A 22,919-nucleotide genomic window follows, 5' to 3' on the forward strand; every position below is an offset into this window, starting at 1 on the left:
CTAAATTTCGTTCAACCTTGGGCCACATTTCTAATCTAAAAGTACCATGGCCTAAAGTCCTAGTTACGTGATATTTATTTGACTTACTAGATATGATCAGCCTCCCGACGCTCCAGCTCCAGCCCTAAGCTGGGATCGACATCGACGTGGGCCTGGCGTAACAAGCAGGGGGCAAGGCCAGTATCTGTGGGCCGAGGGCTATTTAAGCCCTTGACCATGTGCAAAAGTTCCACGAAGCTTGTGCAAGGTTCCACTACATTTTCAAAATTTCTTCTATAAATAGAGCTTCAAGTTTCCTTTGAACTCCACTTAATGTTATCACGTTGGCAGCTTATGTTGTTATAGAATATTTGAAGAACAAACAAAGATGATCATAGACGATGCAATGTGCGAGAGTGTCCTTCAGGGGGTCGTTCGTTTCGTGAAAAATGATCGTTTATATCTTTTAGAATAGGGTTAATACCATTAAAAAAAAATTCCCAAACCGACACCCTAGTGACAAATGTACTCCAAATTATTTTTTTTTACTATGAAAAATCCTAACCCGGTACACTTTTGACAAATTTAGCCAAAACCGGTACAATTGTGAACAAATTTATTCTCCGCTAGGATCCGTTAAATTTTATCTTCAAATTGCTGAGTTGAGTAACATGTGGCAATTACCATATGTACACCTTTAGGGGTTTTATCTTCTGTTTGTCGCATGTGTATCAATTTGAATTTTTTGTAGTATTAATTTAATTTAATGGAAACTAACGTAGGGTGAATTTGTCACATGTATACCAATTTGGGATTTTAATAGTAAAAACAAATAGTATGGGGGTAAATTTGTCACGGATGTAGCAGTTTGAAGTTTTTGATGGTGGAAAAAATAGTTTTGAGTAAATATGTCATAGGTGTATCAATTTGGGTTTTTTGTGATTAAAAAATAGTTTATGGCAAATTGTCACGGGTGTACTAGTTTAGGATTTTTAGTGGTATTAACCCTTAGAAATATTAGTCTAATGAGAACTATTTTCAGAGACAATAAAAGAAATTATTTATTTATTTTTCTAAGCCATTATTTTACAAAAAATATTTTCTAAAGAAAATAACTTATTTTCGGAGAAATGAAGTTGCCGTGGAAATCTTTCTGAGTTTGGACTTCCCGATCATTAGCTCTAACTGCCAAAACTTCCCTTCTGTTTTATATAACTCAAGTAGTAACATCACATCAATGGAGGTTTTGCAAATCTTGGACGAAGTACCTGTCAAGAACCTTCTCCTTCGCAAGCTATCGCCAATTCCTACTTCCTGTTGTTGCAGTTTCTTCATGGACAATCAACCTTTTCTCTTGCATCCTGGAAGAGCAGAGGAATCCGGCATGTCAACGAATGATAATCTTTCTTCCGGTGTGCGTGATGCTGCCGATGATGATGGCATCGTCCCCGCTCCGAGGACACCCCGTTCTTCTCCTTCGTATGTTGATCTCGTTGCCAACTTGAACAATACCAAGAAACTTCTAATCCGCCGGTCACATTCCGCTCCTGCGATGTTCAGCGGCAAGAAGGAGTTGGTTCGCGACATTCCTGGACGTGCCCCTGAGTTTACCTTTTCCATAGTCGGTCTCCCGTTGATTTACGTCCTTGCGTATTTCACCATTGGCATTTCCGTCTACATGACTACCGGAAGTTTCAAGCACCAGGAGACCGAGGAGCCGGTGAGATTCATCGACGTCATGTACTTCACCGCGGTCACGCTCTGCACGACTGGTTATGGCGATATCAGCCCTAGCACCACATCTACCAAGCTATTCACTTCAGCGTTAATCCTGGCAGGGCTCTGGATACTCGGGATTCTGCTCAACGGATTGATCCCCTATATCTGCGACTGGCTGGAAGCTGTTATGTTGAGAGCCGTGCATGAGAACAGCTTCAATGCGATGGTTCGGACGTATATGGTTGATAAGGAAAAGGGCAGGATGAGGATAAGGATCAAAGTTTGCTTGGCTTTAGGTGTGGTCTTCATTTGCATTGCGGTGGGGACGGTGACGGTTCATTTCCTAGAGGGTTTGAGTTGGGTCGATAGCTTGTATCTGTCTGTCAGTTCAGTGACAACCGTTGGTTATGGAGATTGTGGGTTTTCGACCGCGAAGGGAAGGGGTTTCGCAATAGTGTGGCTGTTATTGAGTACATTGGCCGTCGCTAAGGCATTCTTGTACCTAACCGAACTGAGGATCGACCCGAGGAATCTCCCAAACGAAAACAGGGTTCTCCAGCAGAAGATGACTTTGGGGGATTTGATCGCGGCTGACTTGTACAAGGACGGATGTGTCAGGTACTAATGACCCTTCACTCTGTGGATTCTTTTTTGCGATTTAGCCTACTTATACATTCTGGAAGTAAGCTATGAATTAGCGCCATCAGGAAAATTTCAAGTACAGCTGCATATGAGTCTGTGTTCTTGGAAAGAAATAGTCGATAGTCCGAGGACAAAAAGAAATAGTTGGTAGTTAAATGACTGCGCATGATTATGCGCAGGATAGGAATCGCATAATCATAATTTGAAGAGAAGAATTTTGTTTGAGGGGCATCCTGAACATAGATGTGAAAAAGACAGACGTACTCTCACGGCGAATTGGCAGGTGGAAGAGCCCGTGATGAATGGACTAACAGGAAGGTGAATAAGGAAAAGGCAGAACATACTAGGAATATCAAGAGACATGATGGTAAAGTTGCTCAGTCAGACATGAACACCACAGTTTAAGAAGTATGGTTAGGAATGTTAGCTGTAGCTAGCAATGGCAGAAACAGCCAAGATATACCAATGGTAGAACTACATTCATCAATCAGATAAGTATTCAGGCAGATGCAGAACCAATAAGGGATGAGAAAGAAAAAAGTTAGAATGCAGAAGATTACTTCGATCGGAGACAATTTTGATGAGATGATATTGTCAGATTGCAGCATTGAAGTGATTCATGCAATCTAGTTGAATTGTTAACCGCTGGATTGTGAAAGAGAGTATGACGCGTGGCCTGTGCACAAACCTAACCCTTCATGTGGCCTTGACAACTAGTTTTTTATGTTAATTGGAAAGAAAATAGTGCATCAGATTGCCTGTTGCAGTAAATTTTCTGGAGCCAACTTTTGAAGTAAACCCTTTTTTTGAGAAAGATTGGATCCCAAATTGTGAGGAAGACAGACCGATCTCTAGTTAGAATTAGTGGTTTGCAAGATCGAAACAAGTTAACAGATGGGTCCATAAGGGCTTGAGGCCAAAGAATGGAAGACTTAATCTTTCATTAGGTTCTAAACCGAAAATTGTTATTATAGTAGCATTCTGGAATACAGGGTCGGCGTTCTTCAGAGATTGTAGGTAAACATAACATGACAAATCTAAGCACTAGAGCCTCTAATTGAAGGTGGAGCAGAAGTCAGACAGAAGTAGCATGGGAGAGACAAAGGAAAAGGACAGTAACAAATGGAAGTGCTTTAGATTATTAGGAGGCCAGGCCTAATGACATAGCTAGCATAGCAGTTTGGAAGCAAAAAACAGAAAGTTTGGTCTAAATTACATGGATGATGGTCTATACCGAAAGAGTGCCTTCGAGATGCTCCATTTGAAATTTATAGTAAGTACGGAAATTTAGAACGAGCTGGAGATTTGGTATTGTTAGTCGTCCTATGACAATATATCCAGCGAGTAGTAGATATTTGTGCTCCTTTTACTGAAGAGCACATGCCAGGATATGGCAATGATCTTCCTTTGAGCGTCGGCCAATTACAAGAAGTGTGAACCCTCCTGAAACTGAAAGGACGGTTATCTAGAGGAGCAGTTCTTTAATTTCCCACCTTTCATGCTGTGCTTGAAAAATGGAACTACCTGAGAAATTGTTGGTTAGAATTTCCTAGAGTATGGTGTCCAAATTTCTGTGTCCACTAACTGCAACAAAGTATGATCTGACTATACCCTTTTCATGCCTTCTATGGTTCTGATTTTCTGGGAAATGATTGTTTGTGCAAGTCCATATCTGTTTGTTCTGTATCTGAACTGAGCACCTCATTCAGATAGATCAATCCCTATGTTAGAATTCTAACTTCGTGTTCCTAGCAGAAGATCGGAGTTCATTATCTACAAGCTAAAACAGATGGGAAAGATAGCAGAGAGAGACATCGCGCCAATAAGCAACCGATTCGATGTTTTGGACACAAGCAGATTTGGCAAGATTACCCTTTCTGGCCTTATCAGGGAAAGTGAATGATTCTTTTAGATGAGTGAAGTGTGGCAGGCGCTTGGTGAACCCAATACAGCTTTACCAAATTCGGAAGAATACAGCATGTAGAGACTGCCTCTAAATACTCGCTCTTCATTTTTCTCGTTCAAGCAATACCGGCTTCCACCAAAACGCAATGTAGAGATGGAAAAGCTTAAAGTTTTCTTTTCTTCCTTGAATTTTGTTTAATGTACAGAAATTTCTGCGACATTTGGAGTTTTAATGATTTCTTTACGTGCGTCTATCAAGTGTAGAAATCAGACTCAGTTCCTGATTGGTTAGCCAAATAGTGAGAGATTAAACCCGTCATCGCAAGGTGTTCTCGCAACAGGAGACATAGATACTAGGCACATATATGTCTTTCATTTGCGAAAACTGGTCTAGTCGAGGAAAAAAGACAGGAACGTATTAGTTTGGTACGCCAGATATAGTAACTTTTCTGAGTTTGTACTTACCCCATCACTAGCGATAACTGCCAAAACTTCCCTTCTGTCTTGTACCAACTCAACTCAAGTAGTAACATCACATGAATGGAGGTTTCCAATTGGATTGAAATAAGTTTCATCACCATCTAATCACTCCCCTGAAATGCACGTTGAAAATCGGATCTGGGTTCTGTGAATCTTGGACGAACTACCTGTCAAAAACCTTCGCTTCTTCAACCAAAGCGTTGACTTGCAGGTGGACTGTTTGCTTGTGTTTAAGGAAGTATCGTTCCTCTTCCGGAAGCTATCGCCCTTCCTACTTCCTATTGTTGTGGTTTCTTCATGGAAAATGAACCCTTTCTCTTGAATCCCGGAGGAGCAGAGGAATCCGACGGCATTTCGACGTGTAATGGCCTTTCTTCCGGTGCACGTGATGTTGCCGATGATGCTGGCATCGCCGTTCCGAGGACGCCCCGTTCTTCTTCTCCATTTGTCGATTTCATTGCCAACTTGAACGATATGGAGAAACCGGTAATCTGCCGTTCACATTCTGCTCCTTCGTTGTTCAGCAGAAACAAGGAATCGGTTCCCGACCTTTTAAATCCTGGACGCGCCCCTGAGTTTGCCTCTTCCATCGTCCGCCACGCATTGATTGCTGTCCTCATGTATTTCATGTTCGGCGTTGTCATCTACATAACTACTGGAAATTTCGAGGGCCAGGAGACGGTGAGATTCATCGATGCCGTGTATTTCACCGTGGTCACATTCTGCACGATCGGTTATGGTGATATCGTCCCCAGCACCACATTTACCAAGCTATTCACTTGCGCATTCATCCTGGCAGGGTTCGGGTTACTTGGGATTCTGCTCAACGGATTGGTCACCTACATCTGCGATCGGCAGGAAGCCGTCATGTTGAGCGCCGTGGACGAGAACAGCTTCAATGCGATGGTTCAGACGTATATGGTCGACAAGGAAAAGGGCAGGATGAGGATAAGAATCAAAGTTTGCTTGGCTTTAGGTGTGGTCTTCGTTTGCATTGCCGTAGGGACGGTGACGGTTCGTTGCTTGGAGGATTTGAGTTGGGTCGATAGCTTTTATCTGTCTGTCATTTCAGTGACAACCGTTGGTTATGGAGATTGTGGGTTTTCAACCGCGGCGGGTAGGTGTTTCGCAATAGTGTGGCTACTATTGAGTACATTGGCCGTCGCTAAGGCGTTCTTGTACCTAACCGAACTGAGAGTCGACAAGAGGAATCGCCTGATCGCAAACTGGGTTCTCCAGCAGAAGATGACTCTGGGGGATTTAGTCGCGGCCGACTTGGACAATGACGGATATGTCAGGTACTAATGACCCCTTCACTCTATGGATTCTATTCTGCGATTTAGCGTACTCATACATTCTGGTGAAGTCATAGTGCTTTTTGTTTTGATTCATCGTCTCTCCTTTGTGACATGTGTCGGTTTCGTTTAGTTTCTGCCCTGGAAGTAAGATTAGAATTAGTGCCATCAGGAAAAATTTCAAGAACGACTGCACATGATTCTGTGTTCATGGGAAGAAGTAGTTGATAGTCGAATTACTGCGCATGATTATGCGCGGGATAGGCATCACATAATCATCATTTGAAGTGAAGAATTTTGTGTGAGGGGCATCCTGAAAATAGATGTGAAAAAGACTAATGTACTTGCGGCGAATCGGCAGGTGGAAGAGCACGTAATGAATGGGACTAACAGGAAGGTGAATTAGGAAGACAGAACATACTAAGAAAAAATTAAGAGACATGATGGTAAAGATGCTCAGTCGGACATGGTCAGCACAGTGTAAGAAGTATAGTTAGGAATGTTAGTTGTAGGCTTGTAGCTAGCAATAGCAGAAACAGCCAAGATATATCAATGGTAGAGCTACATTCATCAATCAGTTAAGAATTCAGGCAGATGCAGAGCCAACAAGGGATGACCAAGAAAAATGTTAGATTGCAGAAGATTACGTCGATCGGAGACAATTGCATCATCTCTGCTCTTATTCTTTCACGTATGTTAACCTTGAAGTCGATGTCGGTAGAATGTTAAACCATTTCGGTGAGATTATATGGTCAGATTGCAGCACTGAAGTGATTCATTCATTTTAGTTGAGCTGTTAACTGCTGGATTGTCAAAGAGAGTAGGCCTGTAAACAAACCTGATCCTACATCCGGCCTTAACAACTAGTTTTTTATGTTAATTGGAAAGAAAATGATGCATCAGATTGCCTGTTACAGTAAATTTTCCAGGGCACTCATACTTTTGAAGTAAACCCTTTTTGTGAGGAAGATTGGATCCCATTGTGAGAAAGACAGACTGATGTCTAGTTAGAATTAGCGGCTTGCAAGATCGAAACAAGTTAACAGATGAGTACATCAGCGCATAAGGCAAAAGAACAGAAGACTTTATCTTTCTTTAGGTTCAAAACCGAAAATCATTATTATAGTAGAATTCTCGAATGCAGCGTCAGCATTCTTCAGATATTGTAGGTCACCATAACAAGAGAAAGGAAAGGACAGTAACAAATTGAAGTGCTTTAGAATATTAGGAGGCTAGGCCTTATACCATAGCTGGCACAGCAGTTTGGAAGCAAAAAGACAGTCCGGTCTAAATTACATGGATGCTAGTCAATACCGAAAGAGTGCCTTCAAGATGCTCCATTTGCGATTTATAAAAAGGACAGAGATTTAGAACGAGCTGGAGATTTGATTTTGTTAGTCATCCCATTACAATATAGTTCTAGAGAGGCCTTTACCTTCCTTATCTGGTGAGTACTAGATAATATGTGCTCCTTTTACTCATGATCACATGCGAGAATATACCAATGATCTCCCTTAGAGCGACGACCAAACACATCTCCTGAAAGGACCATTTTCTAGAGGAACAGTTCTTCATTTCCCACCTTTCATGCTGTGCTTGAAAAGGAAACTATCTGAGAAATTGTTTACGAGTATTTCCCAGTATATGGTGTCCAAATTTCTTTGTCCGCTAATTGCGACAAAGCATGATTTGAATATGACCTCTTCCATGTCTTCTATGGTTTTGATTTCCTGGGAAATGGTTGTTTTTGCAAGTCCACATCTGTTTGTTCTGTATCCGAACTGAGCACCTCATTCAGATAGATCAATCCTTACGTAGAATTCTAACTTCATGTTCCTAGCAGAAAATCGGAGTTCATTATCTACAAGCTAAGGCAGATGGGAAAGATAGCGGAGAGAGATATCGCCCTGATAGGCAACCAATTCAATGTTTTGGACACTAGGAAATGTGGCAAGATTACCCTTTCTGATCTTATGGAAAGTGAATGATTCAGGAGTGAAGTGTGGCATGCGCTTGGTAAGCCCAATCCTGGTGCTTGTCTGTTGTCCTTCTTTCAAGAAAACAGAAAAGAAAAGAAAAGGCGATCAATTCTTTTGGGGCGTTTGTTGTATTCGATGGTTGTGGTGCATCATGCGTGCTTGGAAAGATCAATGCGAGCCGGATGATGTGAAGAAGAAAATCAGGTAATAAGAGGATTGGATACTTGGAAATGTCTTTAGTATAATAATCTTGAGAAACCAAACTTCCTTTCCACACCTCCTTGATGCTAATTAACATTGCCTTTCCTTTTTTTTCAGTGTATGAGCTTACCAAATTTCCAAGAATACAGCATGCAGAGACTGCCTCGACACACTAGCTCTTCATTTTCTTGTTCAAGCAACACCAGCTCCCACGAAAACGCGATGTAGAGATGCAAAAGCTTGCCTTTTCTTTCCTTCTTGAAATTCGTCTGATGTCCAGAAATTTCTGCGAAATTCGCAGTTTCAATGATTTCTTCGTGTGTTTCTGTCATGAGAGGAAAGCATACTCAGTTCCTGATTGGTTAGCCAAATAGCAAGAGATTAAACCCGTCATCGCATGGTGTTCTTACAACAGTAGACAGAGATACTAGGTATAAATATGTATCTTCATTTGCAAAAGCAGGTCTACTCGGGGGGGAAAAAAGAGGACAGTATGTCTCCATTGGCCTTCTGGCTTGTCCAACGAGTATCTGGCAGAAAGCTACTTTGGAGAAAAATTGGACATCAATTAGAAAACTTCTCAACTAGTACACAATCAACTTGAACAAACCAGCATCCTAGGAAATCTCCTTTTACCGCTCCGAAATCCTTGCTGCAGTTACAACCCAACAAAAAAAAGCAAGCAGCAATTGAGAGATTACAGACCAGAGTCCTGCTGAATTCAGTTCAGCATCAGGTCCCTCAAAAGAGCAAGAGCAACATAGCAGCCCTGGCATGAATCAAAGAACAGAGAGACCTTATCATTTACCGCCATTTCAGGCAATTAAGCTATGCCGTCCTATTCCAAATTCAGTCCACATAAATTTTAAAGCGAAAAGTAGCAGTTCTAGAGAAGAAGGATCATTGTTCAAATACTAACACCAGAACTAAATGGAGGGAATTCCGGAAATTTGTTCCAATAAAGGCCCCAAGAATGTCAGGGTGTCACATTGGAAAGATGACAGGATCATATTCATATCAAAGTGGCAAGCATACAGGCCTGTCAAAAGAAAAAAAGATAGCCAAGACAAAGAGAACTAATCATCTTCGCTTGCCAAAGGAGGGGACGAGGAAAAGGGCCAGGATTGCTCTCTCTCTCTCTCTCTCTCTCTCTCTCTCTCTCTCTCTCTTCTTCGCAAGTCAAAAGAAGCGTCAACTCAAGGCCTAACCTAAAGTCGTTCATAGAGCCATTATGACCCTTTGCAATCATTGCTCTTAAGGAGTCCACGAGAAACGGAATAATTTTTCCAGTCTCTTTCAAGATACCCGAGTTAAGTTCCTTTGTTCTGGATCACGCAGGATCGTTTAAAGACCCGTTTCCAAACTCGCGAGCTCAGTTCTACTTGTAACGACCCGGTTCGATGAAGGCGGAAAATGGATGTCGGAGCTAGAAGGCCTAGACAATGAGCGGCTCCCGACAAACTTCTAAGATGGTGAAGAGGACATAAATGAATCGAGTTGTACATCAAATAAGAAGAGAGTGATTCTGAAATACATATATGAAAACTTGAATTAACTCGAGAATAAGCCTTTTGAAGTAACGGCAATGCTTAACTTTCCAAAGTTAAGCGTGCCCAATTGAGAGCACTCTCGGTATTGGTTCTCAGACCTATATGCCAAAGGACAAATAGCACAATATTTCAGTGAGTTAATCTAAGATGTCACACTAACGGCTACGAATTAATGAGCCGTCATCTATCAAATTTAAATTTCTACTATGGTTCATCTTCAGATTTTTGTGGGTACTTATTCTGCTGGTGCTAGGCAGCACATTTTGTAGTATCCCATTTGAGAACTGAGGATACCCCCTATACAGAACTTCGTAGCCCTAGCAAGAGCAACGTGCCAATGCCACAATTAAAGATGTTCAATGTCACTTTCCTTTTTTTTTCCCCTCTGTCCCCATGACATTGGATTTGGTAGGCTGATGCTACCGAAAGTAGGGCCCACGTGAAAGGATCTACAAGAAGAACTCGGCCCATGACTACTTCCTCGAGCAGCCCATGGTTGGTCACTCCATCAAAAACAAATCACCAAAAAAGGAAAATTAAATGATAATAATAACAATAATGATGGTGATAACGTCATATCATCTACCTCCACTCCACACCAACCATCTTGACATTACGGTGTCCTCCCAATGTCCCCATCAACTCTCTATGACGCCCACGAAGCTCAACCATAGTGCCTATGACATATAATTTTTTTTGTTCCTTCGTAAAAACCCGTGAATTATGTGATTCTCAAATGTGCATTCTATTACTACGTAAACAAGCTTGTGCGCGTAAATCTTTGTAGTTCTGAAGGTCATGTAGCCCTGTGGATGAAAATGCGAGGAGATAATCAATAGCCCGTCTGTCTACAAGCCGAGACCAAACAAAACGAGTTAGTGCATCATATGATGATGACTCACTCGACGTGTCTATGATTCTATCAAACATCCACATTGATTTTCAATATTGAATTAGAAACCTTAGAAGCAGCACAAATAAAGGGGTATAAGAACGTACGGGCATTGGTCATTTGAAACTCACATGATATGTGATTGCCCCGGCCCATGCGGACTCGGGTCAAGACAAGAGTTTGCTCCCCAAAAGAATGAGCCATAACAATGTGCTAAGCAACATGTAAGCATAGGTCATCACTCATCTGTCATTGTCACGTTTGTTAACCTGCAAAACGTTGGGAAAAACTCTTTATCAAACCTTTTGTTCCAACAGTTGCAAAACTCTCATGTTAGTTACCATCTTGTCGAGAATGTCACCGAGATTTGCGTTGAAGCATTCTTGCTGTTTTCTCCGGGAGATTAACGATAATCCTCTTCATTTTGTCAAAAGCTTCACCAGTCCAAGTTTCTGACTGCCCTCTATCTATTTTTTTTTTTTTGGTAAGAACTACCCTCTATCTATTTACATATGCCTATTCAATATTCCCTACACATATTTTAAACTCGAGAAAAGACAGACCCCATAAAATATTTTGGTTACATATATGGTGCCAATGATATTGGCTTATATATTAATGCACATAAACCTAACATATATAGTATCATACACCAAAAGAATTTATTGCCATGCAATCCCTCTCTCTCCTGTCTCTCTCTCTCTCTCTGGCAAGATAATAGAATGTTTCTAGGAGAAATCTAATCATGACCCACCTCATCAATCTTTTTCTTTTTCATTGTCCAATGTATCTTTTGTCAATTTGTCAATATTTCCCGCCAGAAATATCTGTCGATTGTTTGACCTCCTCGTTTCATTAGAGGATAGTTTAATAATCCTTCGAAAATTTGACTTTTGCAATCCCGTTTTGCATTTTCGGCACATAAAAGAAACATAAGAAGGAGTCAACTTTTGAAATGAATGGACCATGGTGCATATGACTCACGTCAAAAATAATATATGTCCATCTGCCGAAATTGTCTTTTCATGGACCTCAATATCTTTAAGAAAAATATCATTACCCAGTGGAAGCAGACGACGGAAGACCAAGTATACGAACGATTAAATACACGAATACATAAAGGAATAAAACTTGAACGCTGAATAGATTCCCTCAAGAGTCAAAGCTCTAGGGTAGTGGTTGAAAGGAGTCATAAATGTTTCTAATCTTACAGCGAACCTAAACCTAACAATTTTTCTTGCTTTCACACAACGAAAGAATTAAGATAGAGACATCTGTTGAAAACAACGTCAGCAGATGTAGTTATGAAGAGATTAATGTAAGAAACGGACCTAAGTATAGAAAATTCAGAACATCGGTGATGGTTGGACACTTCGGAATAAACAGCAGTGGTTTATTGCCGGCGGATTCTGTCCGGATTAGCTCATCGATCTCAAACCCAACCAAACGGCCTCTTAGAACGTGTCAAGTTCGATGATATGTGTCCGTATGTGTGCTAGTGACGGGGGTATATATTGATTCATTGAAACAGGGAGATTAAGTTTAGGGTACGGTTGGTAAGAACCAGCAGAACAAGTTATTCTAGGTCACTTCCATTTCCATGAAGAACCCTAGCCAGATTATAAAACCTAGAAGCACTTCAAATTTGGTTTAAGTCTCTATTAACTGGTGTCTCCTTTGGCGGGTGCTGGAAGACTGAGCAACAGATGCAACTAGGGTTAGGTGTTCTTGATGTGAAAACTTATAGGTGGGTTTCATTATAACACGGAACCCTACTATACATCAAGGAGTGACTGGAGGGACTAATTGGCTTATATGGTAATTTTGCATGTTAATGTGATTCTGGATGGATAAAAAGGTTCAATCGCCATTAGGGTTTAAACAAGAGAATGCGGACCACAGAGAGCTAAGAGGAGTCAAATATAGGATCTGCCTAATTGTAACGGTACGATAACCTCTGAAAAGAACTTGACAAGCTAATCTTATGAAAGGGAAGTTGATAAAGATATCGAAAAAGTCGCTGATAAAATAGCAAATTAGCGCCCCCCCCCCCCCCAAAAAAAAAAAAAAAAAAAACAAAATAGAGTCTCAGCTCATAAGAAGTTCATCGTTTTCAAGGTAGGAGAAATGTACCAAAAAAGGTCCAAAATTTATTGCATTCATACCAATTTAGTTCTAAATCTTTTAATTATATCCATTTTTTTTATATATTTGTGTCAATTGAGTCCATATGGCCAATTTTGGTCAGAAACCGCTAACGTGGACGCCATCCATCCTACGGGCCGTGACCAACGCTAACATTAACATTATTTTTAGTTATTTATTTCTTTTGTTCTTCAATTTTGGTTGGCGAGGGTGGTGGCCCTCCTCGGATATGCGTGAGTGCTATCTTGTCGACTACCCTATCGCCGTGGGAGAGGCCACGATACTCGCCGACCAAAATGAAAGAAAAAAATAATTTAAAACTTAATTTAAAAAATATCTAAAAATATCAAAGTTAGCATCGGTCACGCCTCATAGGATAGCCAACATATTCACATCGGTTATTTTCGGTCAAAATTGGTCGGATGGACTAAATTAACATAAATGCAAAATGTTTAGGATTAAATCTTGATAAAAAAAAAATTGACACAATTGAAAGGTTTAGAATTAAACTAGAATCAATATAATAGATTTAGGATTTTTTTTTTTTTTGGGTAGATTTCCCAAATCCGAAGCTAACCGGAAACAGCAAAAAGAGAGACGATGAGAGGGACGTGTTTTCTAGATAGTGTTGATATAACCTTAGAGAAGCGGCATTTGCTCTCTCTACTTCTGGTTTCCCCTCGAACGAACTTGGAGGCTATTGGCTGAATCATGGGCAAGTGGTGTTTGAGTCACTGTCTAGCCTCTCTCCATTATATGACCAGCTTTAGTATTCAACAAATTTAATGCTGATTACTGAAGACTTTTAGGTGTAACGTAGCGTGTAGGCTATTGGTCAGAGATTTCAGTATTCTAGAAACTGAGAAACCCTTGCAACATGGCAGCGAGCCATGACTCTGCATCTTGGTGTGGGTTCACAGTTTTATGGACCAACATTTTGTCAAGCGGTTGTTCTTTGATCGATCAATGTATTATGTTTCGAATCCTCGTTATAATGAAATCGAAATAATCTCTAGATTGATCAGAAGATCCTTGTAATTGGCTAGAATTCGGAATAAATGGGCTTTTAGATGTGATATTTCGTTACTTGGACGGTCAAACAAGTTGGGTCGAAAATGGTCCGATTCAAATTGACCAATTTATATGCAATATGGATTAGCAAATCGTGCTAAACCTAACTCATACTTGACCAAACTTTTTTCTAAATATTTTCATATTTAATCCAGCCCATGAAAATATGTATCCATGTAGTATCGCTATTTCGATTATAAGATGCTGAACAATTGGCTTTCAACAATGCATATAATTTTTAGTTTCGGTAATGATTCACGATGAAGAATAAGAGAAAGTTAGTACATGGTAGTGAGTCTATAAAATTACAGCAACAACTAACGATGGAGGAATTGCAATTTTCATTATGTAAAACGTAAGATATTGAAGAAGATTTATGTTGACCATGGATTGCAATGACAAGAACTAAGAGTAGAATCTTATGTAAAAGCAACAATACCAAATGCAACCAAAGAAAGATGCACTCCAATAACTAACAGATGAACTTACCAGATAAACAAAAATGAAAAATAATGGGGAAAAAAAGAAGTCATCTTTATATTTTAAATAAGGGTGAAGTTTGCGAGCCTACCAAGATTTCTTCGAACTTGGAACAACCCGATAAGTCCATTATTTTCTCATAGAGGCTGAAGAAAAAGTCACAAAAATGAGTTGGGTTTGAATAAACTGTGAACCCATTTAATACCCATATTTTTGGGATTTCGACATTCTAAATCCATTTATAGCACATTTATTTAACATACTTAACCCATAAAAAAAAATAGCCCATCAAATATGAGTCGAGAAATGGGTTCATCTTTTGACAAATCTAGTTGTGACGACATAAGTTGCCTAAATTAGGAAGGCAATGTGCATTGGTATCTGTACAGTGATTATGCGAATGACCGTACATATTGGCCTGAAATATATGCTAGATGTACATTTGGTTGTCCAATTTTTTGACCGCTTTAGTTTTTCCGAAAAACGGGCATCCACTGTATAGTGATTGTGCACACGTTTCATGACTTCGAACCTAACGCTCTGTTCTGCATGTACAATGCCTTTCAAATCTTAGTCCGCTTAGCTGTACATTGTCCATGTGAATGATCATGTCTTCATCTGATGCCCACCCACGTGAAAGAGTATCCAAAACTTGCTATGTAAACATTATATATCAGCATTCCGACAGTTTAGGGTTCCATCTTGAAACTTAAACTATCGTGTAAAAGCAATTAGAATATTCAAACAAAGCCTGCATTAACAAAGTCGACGAGTAAATACTAATAGGTTAGTAAATTGCATCGCGACGAAGGTCAACACATGTGTACAGTACAGATGTGGAACATCTGTTGGGCCACAAGTGAATTGTGCATCCTGCATGTACACATTCTGTATAGTTTTTTCCATTCGCAGCCATGGATGACACCAAGGATATAAAGTACCCCACTGCCATTAATCCTTATACGACCATTTTCCTTATCTCCCACTAAAAACCCTATCGAAAGATGGGAACGTCGGTGTCTGGAAGATTGATCTGTGTACTGTCATACCTAACAAGTAACCTGCCCTCCGTTGACCGGAAACTCCCAAGGAAAGAATACAACTCAATAACTTTGTATGGCTATGCATACAAATTGAGAGGCATAGGGGTCAACAATCTCAAGCTCTAACGAGAGGGCACGATTCAATGAGGTTCGTGTCTTTCGCTCATTGTATGGACATGATGTGAAACTTTCTCAGCTTCTTACCACTAGACCTGAGGTTATCGTTCTTCCACGCAAAGCTTGAGTCACTCGTGACGCCATCTTTCTCTAAGCCTTCGTAAGATACACGGCCTGCGCAGGACCATGGTGGTTGGTGTCGTACAGTGTAAAGCTGTTATTAAGTTACGTTGGAGTTCTGGTCCGAAAATTTAAGACGTTAGGTTTCGTGATTTGCTGCGGTTAGGCCATTTTGGTCGTATCTTTGAGCAGTGTGTGGAGCTCTTGCGAAAGGTATGCGCCAAAGTCAACTTCATATACACAAAAAAAAAAGTGAGGGTGTGAGAAGAGGTTTGCTAGATTTCCATGGGCAGCAAATTGTGTGCAAACCGTAGGCTCCCACTGGCCTCAAAACAAGGAGCATGGAAAGTTTAATCGATATTTCCTTAAAGAAGCTACTAGTCCGACAATCTGACAATTATTTCTGACCACACAATCTCTCAATCAATTAGTTATTTATGCAAAACACAAGGTGATAATGTGTGGATCTACAGTTGAGATTATATCGTCACCGATAGTATTGTTAAGGAAGCATTTCCCTTTCCTTAATGACGTAGCTAAGTAAAAAGGTCTCACCTTTACTAGAAAACTAAGTAGAAATACCATGCGTCAATATCAAATGGAATGATTTAGTGGTTAAAAGACAGACTTGGGTGTATGGATTGAAGGCCCGACATGGATGCACTGAGCGCAAATGGTTCCTTCCACTTACCTAGATTTGGCCCGTCGATCACATGATTTATGACAATCATAAGGCGCGTTTCCGGACTCACCGATCCAAGGAGATTTCGTCGTCATGAAAAAACATTTATCAAATAGAAAAAATGAGATGAGGCACTATGAGTGACATTAATTTGTGATTTCTCAACATATCATATCGAATGGAGCTGGCATGTCTTTCAACATTACATAACGATAGAACCGCCAATACGTCAAACTCATGTCATTTAAGATTTCCCTCACATGTGAGTCGACTTTACACACACAGGAAAGCAAACAAAATGATGTGAGTACAAGCGAAATAAGGACGAAACATACGGTATGAGACATAGGGTACGGTATTTAACTAAGAGCTAGCAATGAGAAGATGATGAAGCCAAGTAAAATTTTAATATGAAAAAAAAAAAACAAAAAAACTGATGAAGATGGCATATTAGTGTGATTTGTGTTATAAATGATGCGTCCATTTTCTTTTTGACTTGACATAATCCCCAATTTCGAAATCACACGAGGTTGAATGAACTGTTCTAAATCTATTGCGTTTTGTTTATCTCATACTTCAATTATTGATACATAGAAACGACAGAGAAATGAAGGAGCTATATATATATTAGTATATCAACAGTGAAATATATACACCATTGGAAAAGACGAGTCACATGATATCCATGCGATCTAATAGAAAGCTGCAAACTTGACAGTTTAACAATCTTGTCAATTATTTATGATTACACCATCTTTCAATCAATGAGTACTTCATGCAAAATACATAATGATGATATGTGAATCTACAGTTGATACAATTTCAACCGTAGATCCCATATACTCTTGAAAAGATGCAAATGTTTGACAAGAAGACTGCCCCAAAATTCCGGGGAATGACCAAGAAATGGCGCATTTCACAAGCAAAATTAGGCATGTAAATGAATAGGGGGGACCCACAAAAAAAAAGTGAATAAGAACTCCCACGTGCTGGCTATAGTCAAACGATGGTTTAGGAGCCTGGTCCTCCACACGTGTGATCCCTCTCTTCTCATCTCACACAGAAGAGAAGCTCTATGAAATGGGAAAAACAGGGTCATTCGAAACTACGCAAATGAATATATATCTTGCAGCCCCGTCTCAAATGAATGACCGGACAAATGAAACGTAGTGAATTTTTATTTCTTTGCAACTTTGATGCGCTTTGACAATTTTCCAGCCACATTTCGGCCACAAAAAAAGCTAGGATTGATATGCCTCTCCATCCGTGACCGAGGCCCCGTAGCGCCTCAAATAGTGGCAAGTGAACTATTATCGTGACTTGGGGATGAGGATTGGCCATGCTTGATAATGGGGAAGATGTGTCGATGGTCAATCGAGTCGGGAGCGACGTCTCGATGAAACTCGATTTTCTCTCTCTCTCTCTCTCTCTCTCCCTCTCTCTCCCTACCTTTGAACGTTTCGGTCGAACTAATGTGACGCCCACTTGACACCACAAGAGTACCATGTGCAGCCAAGCTCGCTGAAATTGCCACATAAATGGCCACTCTTAGCTTCTTCTTTTATAAAATTTTAGGGCTTCATGACTATGCCCATGATCAAGAAAAACGCGTCGTATGACTTGTCTTGTGCCCCGCATCATTTAATAAGATTTCATAGCATAATATATATACCTTCAGTCCCATTGGGAACTAGAAAAGAGGAGGGAATAAGCAATCAAAGTCCAAGTCATCATGCATTGCCAAATAATTGAGGTACCAAGTCAAAAGCTATCATTTTTTATTTTTTTTTATTCTCGGCGTAAGAAACATAAACATTGTCCAAAATAAAATAATCTCTCTCTTCTCTTTCTCTCTCTCTCTCTCTCTCTCTCTCTCTCTCGTTAGCCTCCTTTGTCACAAATACAAAGGTTTAAGGACCTTTCATAAAGAGCTCCCACTCAGCTGTTTTCTCTCCACAACACTTGCTCTCTCTGTGCTCTTAACTTTTTTAGTTTCTTCTTGTTCTTCCTTTTAAGTTTGGTTTCGATTTCTTGTTCTTGATCTTCCTCTCCGGCATGTCCGACCGCAAGAACGATGACCCTTTTGACTACAATCCTTTCTACATCTCCGACAACGTCGGAGGAGTCAGCCACCCGGAGTTTCGATTCTTCGACGACGATAGCACTAATCTCTCCATGTTCACTCATCATCAACAAGCTCCGCACAACCCACAAGCGCTCAACCCCGGCCCGTACACGAGCTTCGCCGGCATCTTACGCGGTTCGGTTGAGTACAACACCTTGTCGAGAGCCTTCGACATGTCTTGCTCATCGTCCGAGGTTATCACGCCTAACCTAGACGAGGGAGGTTCCTCGAAAAAGTGCGCGGTCGCGGAGTCATCAGCCGCAGCGAGCGAAAACGGCCCGCCGTCTCCAAGTTCTTCGGTGTCTTCGTCTTCGAAAGAGGCAGCGGTCGAAGAAGATGGACATAGCAGCAAGAAAGATGAGGATGATCCAAAGACCGAGTGCAATGAAAATGATGACAAATCCAAAAAAGGGTAGGGTTTTGTGTTTTATTTCCTTTTCCTTTCTCCCCGGATTTGATGTGAAAAAGAAACTTTGCTTTCCATCTTAACTTTGGTCAACGGGATCACTCTCCAATTGGGTTTTCAACTTCCTTTTGTCCAAATCTTTGCCTAACTTTTGAAGAATTTGTGTGTACTTTTGGAGCTTGAGTTTTTCTGGGTCAAGAGAGTGAAAAGAGAGGGTTAGAGAGTCAAAGAATACCAGCATATTAAATGTGTCTTTTTGTTAGCATGTGAACCACTTTATATGAGCTTTCTTGCATCATCAAAGATTATCTTGATCCTCATGTTCCGTATCGCTGTGAATTATAACAGGAATAAGCCGAAAAAGAAAGAGAAACGCCCGAGGGAACCGCGCTTTGCCTTTTTAACGAAGAGCGAGATCGATCATCTTGAAGATGGATACAGATGGAGGAAATATGGACAAAAGGCGGTCAAGAATAGCCCTTATCCGAGGTTCTTTCAGTGAATTCCTTCAACACGTCCCTGAGATGTAGTTCAGTTTATATGGCAAAATATGAGAGCATTCTCCTCGGAACCTAATGCCTTAAAGTTTATGATCCCATGGTCCTTGGTTGCATTTTCCGTGTACTTCATATGGGGCCTTGTACTGATCTTTAGAAAAACAAAAGGATAGACTTGTATTCATACGATGTCAAAAGTATCATATTCACCAATACTTTCTGCAATTCTAGTATTTGTAGTGATTAAGCTGAGATTTAATTTTGATTGCCCATTTTCCCAGGAGTTACTATAGATGCACCACTCAGAAATGCACCGTGAAGAAGCGAGTCGAGAGATCGTTCCAGGACCCATCAATCGTGATCACGACATACGAAGGCCAGCACAACCACGAATGCCCGGCAAACCTCCGAGGCAATGCAGCTGCCGCTGCGATTTTATCCCCTTCATTTTTTGCATCGCCATCAGCAATCGGACCGAGCTTTCCTCACAATTTGTTCCTGCCTCAGTTGCTTCAGATGAGGAATCCAAATCGTGCTGACTCTAGCAACCCCATGATGTTCTATCCCCAAACTCTAGCTCCTCAGCAGCAACAATTCCAGCTTCCTGACCATGGTTTGCTTCATGATATGGTCAATTCATTCGTCCAGAAAAAGGAGCCTTGACTGGTTAATCCATTTTTATTGCTGTAAGTCGATAAGGTATCCGAGCCGTAAATGGGTCATGGCGTATTATATTTGTGAAATTTCTTGTCAAGACCTGATATACATGGACACATAGCATGAATTGGTTATAGATCGAGGAATATCCCCAGTGCCGCTTGGCACGCTTTAGAAAGTTGATGTGGCTCAGTCCATCAGTTCTGGGATTACTTGCATTGCTAAGAGAAACGGAACCTTCGGTTTTTTCCATGTAAAGCGCGGAACAACCCGTGCTGTATGATTGAGATGACTGTAGGAAATTGGAGACAAAATGAGAAGGCTAGAGTTACAGTTGCACAACAGAACTTAACCCTTTGATTGTTTGATACCCAGCTTCCTCTTTACAACTCTCTTTTTTCCCAGGTAAATAATACTAGGTTGTCGTCAAATGTTGTTGTTAATATCATCAGACATATTCCCAAGATTATTCTTTTCCGATAGGATGAATCTTTTGTTGCTCCATCAAGTCGAGCTACTCCGGAGCTCCTAGAGCTTACTTAGTAGATTACTCGAATTCGGTTCTTTTCTTCGCTTCTTCTCAAGCTGAAGCTACTCTGGTGCTCAATGAAGCCGATCTTGACTCGAGAAGTTAGCAAGACTGATAGAGTAACAGAACTACATTTTAGTTTTCATCACATTTATGCACATGTAAGTGTCAAAAACAGCTGAGCTATAGCGTCTTTAATTTGTGTTAATTGAGTGAAGTTTAGGCAAGTTCAAATGTGAATGAAAATTCAATTAACCTGAGCTTGATCTCGATAAAAACAACTACTTATCTTGCTAAGGGATCTAAAAAACTTAGTCATCTATTTTTCTTATATCTTACCTGGATTATTCTACATGGTGTCAATGTGAATCTTGCATGAGAAATATAATCATGTGCACGAAATCATAACAGAATGAGTATACCCATCGGTCAAACTCAGCTGGATTTTGCAAGGAGTTTTATTTATCAAGGATTTGAACCCCCTCAATACAGGTCTATTTTATAATTAATTAAAAAAAACATTGAAAAGAAAATTGCAATGTTTATTGAATAAAAGTACATGCAATATTTCGAACAAGCAAAACAAAGTTAATAACATACACTAAAGTGTAAACTAAAAACGTAAATCCTCCGTCTTGATAGCTTTCCTTCATTTGACCCTCTCTGATTACAGAGATTTAGATGTGATTTCTTTAAGATCATCTTCCAATTCCATACATTTTCCTTTCTTTCTTTCTTTTTTGCAGCCAATTGAAAGTCTATATTTTGTTTGGGAAGAATTAATAGCAATATATCGTAATTATTTCGATATGTCTTTCCGAAGAAATATGTAAATACTTATCACCTTAACATTGCATATCTAGAATTCCCTTGATGCATTTTCTTGCGAAATTTCGTTACCATCGATTGGTTGTTAATATATTTTTCATTAAATGATGCTTCGAGTTAATTTTTTTTTTTTCAAGTAACTATGATCAAATATTTGTGGTCAAATATAAATCAACCATGACAGTTATATATCCACATGGAAATTACGAACATGGGGATACTTTCTTTAAGGGTCAATACCACGGAAAACCCAAAACTGGTACATATGTGACAAATTTACCCCAAATTATTTTTTTACCACCAAAAATCCAAACTTGTACACTTGTGACAAATTTATCCCAAACCGGTACACCTATGACAAATTTACCCTTCGTTAGTTTTCGTTAAATCTAACGGTCAAATTGTTTAGTTGAATGGCATGTGGTAGTTCACATGTGTACTAACTTGGGATTTTTACTCTTTGTTTATCATAGATTTATTAATTTTGGGTTTTTCATGGTATTAATCCAATTTAATGAAAAGTAAATTTGTTACGTGTATACCGGCTTGAGATTTTTCTTGGTCAAAAAAATTAATTTAGGATAAATTTGTCACAAAAGTGCTAGTTTAGGATTTTTTGTGGTCAAAAAAATATTTTGAGGTAAATTTGTCATAGGTGTATGGGTATGCTAATCTATATAAATAGCACATAGCTTTGGCCTAATGGCAATAGGTCTTTGAAGAACCATAATTAGACATGTGGAATAGCTCCTAGAAGCAACATGAAACAAGTTATCGGTGGTTTAGTTGTTTCTTAAATTTGTGTGAGGTACGTGTTTGACTAAATACGTCAACCACATGATTAAGGTTCTTCAAATGCAATTAGGATATTCAATAAACTAGCTCATGAAATCTGGCACTTTGTGTGTTAGTTGTGGTTATGACCTTAAGACTACGTTTGTTTTGCGGAAACATACATTATGTAAAAAAAAAAAATTTCTTAAGAATGATTGTTTCTATCCCTTACAAAAGTAAAGAGACAAAACATATTTCCATCGTACATGAAAATGTTTGGATATAAATAATTTAGACGTTGATTTTTTTTTTTTTCACTCTCCTAATTATTTCAAGCGATTATTTATCTTTTTTTTTTTTTTGTCGAAAGCGATTATTATTCAGAAAAATGTAATTTTTAATCATCGATTTTCTATGAAGCAAACGGAGTCAATGTGGGATATAAATTATTTAGATAATGAAGACAGATTTATGCGATGGGGCATAGATAGAGCGTGGAGAAACTCATAAGCAACGTTTGTACCACTTGTCGGAGAAGCAAGCCGATCAATTTTTTCAGTGGAATGATGGCATATAATCTTATTAGCCATTTGATGTTGTGAAAATATGAGATTATCCTAATTGTATGCTCGGCTTCGGATTAAGGTAAAGCTGGACCGATGTGGAAGGCCTCATAATTCGTTGCCCTGTACTTTTGAGTGAACTTTTAAGCAAATCGGATGTACCGACGAGATCGCTTACTGATCGGCTGGAATGGACGTGCCACCAAGGGGGGAGATCGTGTCAAAGTGTTGCGATTCGCG

At 39.8% G+C, this 22,919-nt stretch overlaps 4 protein-coding genes across 6 annotated transcripts in view; all 4 read left to right on the forward strand.

The window, feature by feature from the left end:
* Window positions 1-22,919, forward strand: part of LOC115746805 — a 959,385-nt gene that overhangs the window by 917,969 nt on the left and 18,497 nt on the right. The window lies entirely within an intron of this gene.
* Window positions 1,313-4,653, forward strand: LOC115746806 (two-pore potassium channel 3-like). Its single transcript, XM_030682725.2, has 2 exons — window positions 1,313-2,316; window positions 4,096-4,653. The coding sequence occupies exons 1-2, from the start codon at window positions 1,313-1,315 to the stop codon at window positions 4,241-4,243; spliced, it is 1,152 nt and encodes a 383-aa protein (XP_030538585.2). The 3' UTR covers window positions 4,244-4,653.
* Window positions 4,786-8,517, forward strand: LOC115746841 (two pore potassium channel c-like). 2 transcript variants are annotated; one of them, XM_030682769.2, is made up of 3 exons: window positions 4,786-6,023; window positions 7,864-8,203; window positions 8,318-8,517. In XM_030682769.2, the coding sequence occupies exons 1-2, from the start codon at window positions 5,023-5,025 to the stop codon at window positions 8,006-8,008; spliced, it is 1,146 nt and encodes a 381-aa protein (XP_030538629.1). In that variant the 5' UTR covers window positions 4,786-5,022; the 3' UTR covers window positions 8,009-8,203; window positions 8,318-8,517. The 2 variants fall into 2 exon arrangements, with proteins under 2 accessions (XP_030538629.1, XP_030538630.1); XM_030682770.2 differs by lacking the exons at window positions 7,864-8,203; window positions 8,318-8,517 and adding an exon at window positions 6,382-6,537.
* LOC115746842 (WRKY transcription factor 71-like) lies at window positions 17,986-20,441 on the forward strand. 2 transcript variants are annotated; one of them, XM_030682771.2, is made up of 4 exons: window positions 17,986-18,053; window positions 18,317-18,837; window positions 19,180-19,320; window positions 19,610-20,441. In XM_030682771.2, the coding sequence occupies exons 1-4, from the start codon at window positions 18,033-18,035 to the stop codon at window positions 19,989-19,991; spliced, it is 1,065 nt and encodes a 354-aa protein (XP_030538631.2). In that variant the 5' UTR covers window positions 17,986-18,032; the 3' UTR covers window positions 19,992-20,441. The 2 variants fall into 2 exon arrangements, with proteins under 2 accessions (XP_030538631.2, XP_048138066.1); XM_048282109.1 differs by lacking the exon at window positions 19,180-19,320.

This window comes from Rhodamnia argentea, chromosome 7 (genome assembly GCF_020921035.1).
Source record: "Rhodamnia argentea isolate NSW1041297 chromosome 7, ASM2092103v1, whole genome shotgun sequence".
Taxonomy (NCBI): domain Eukaryota; kingdom Viridiplantae; phylum Streptophyta; class Magnoliopsida; order Myrtales; family Myrtaceae; genus Rhodamnia; species Rhodamnia argentea.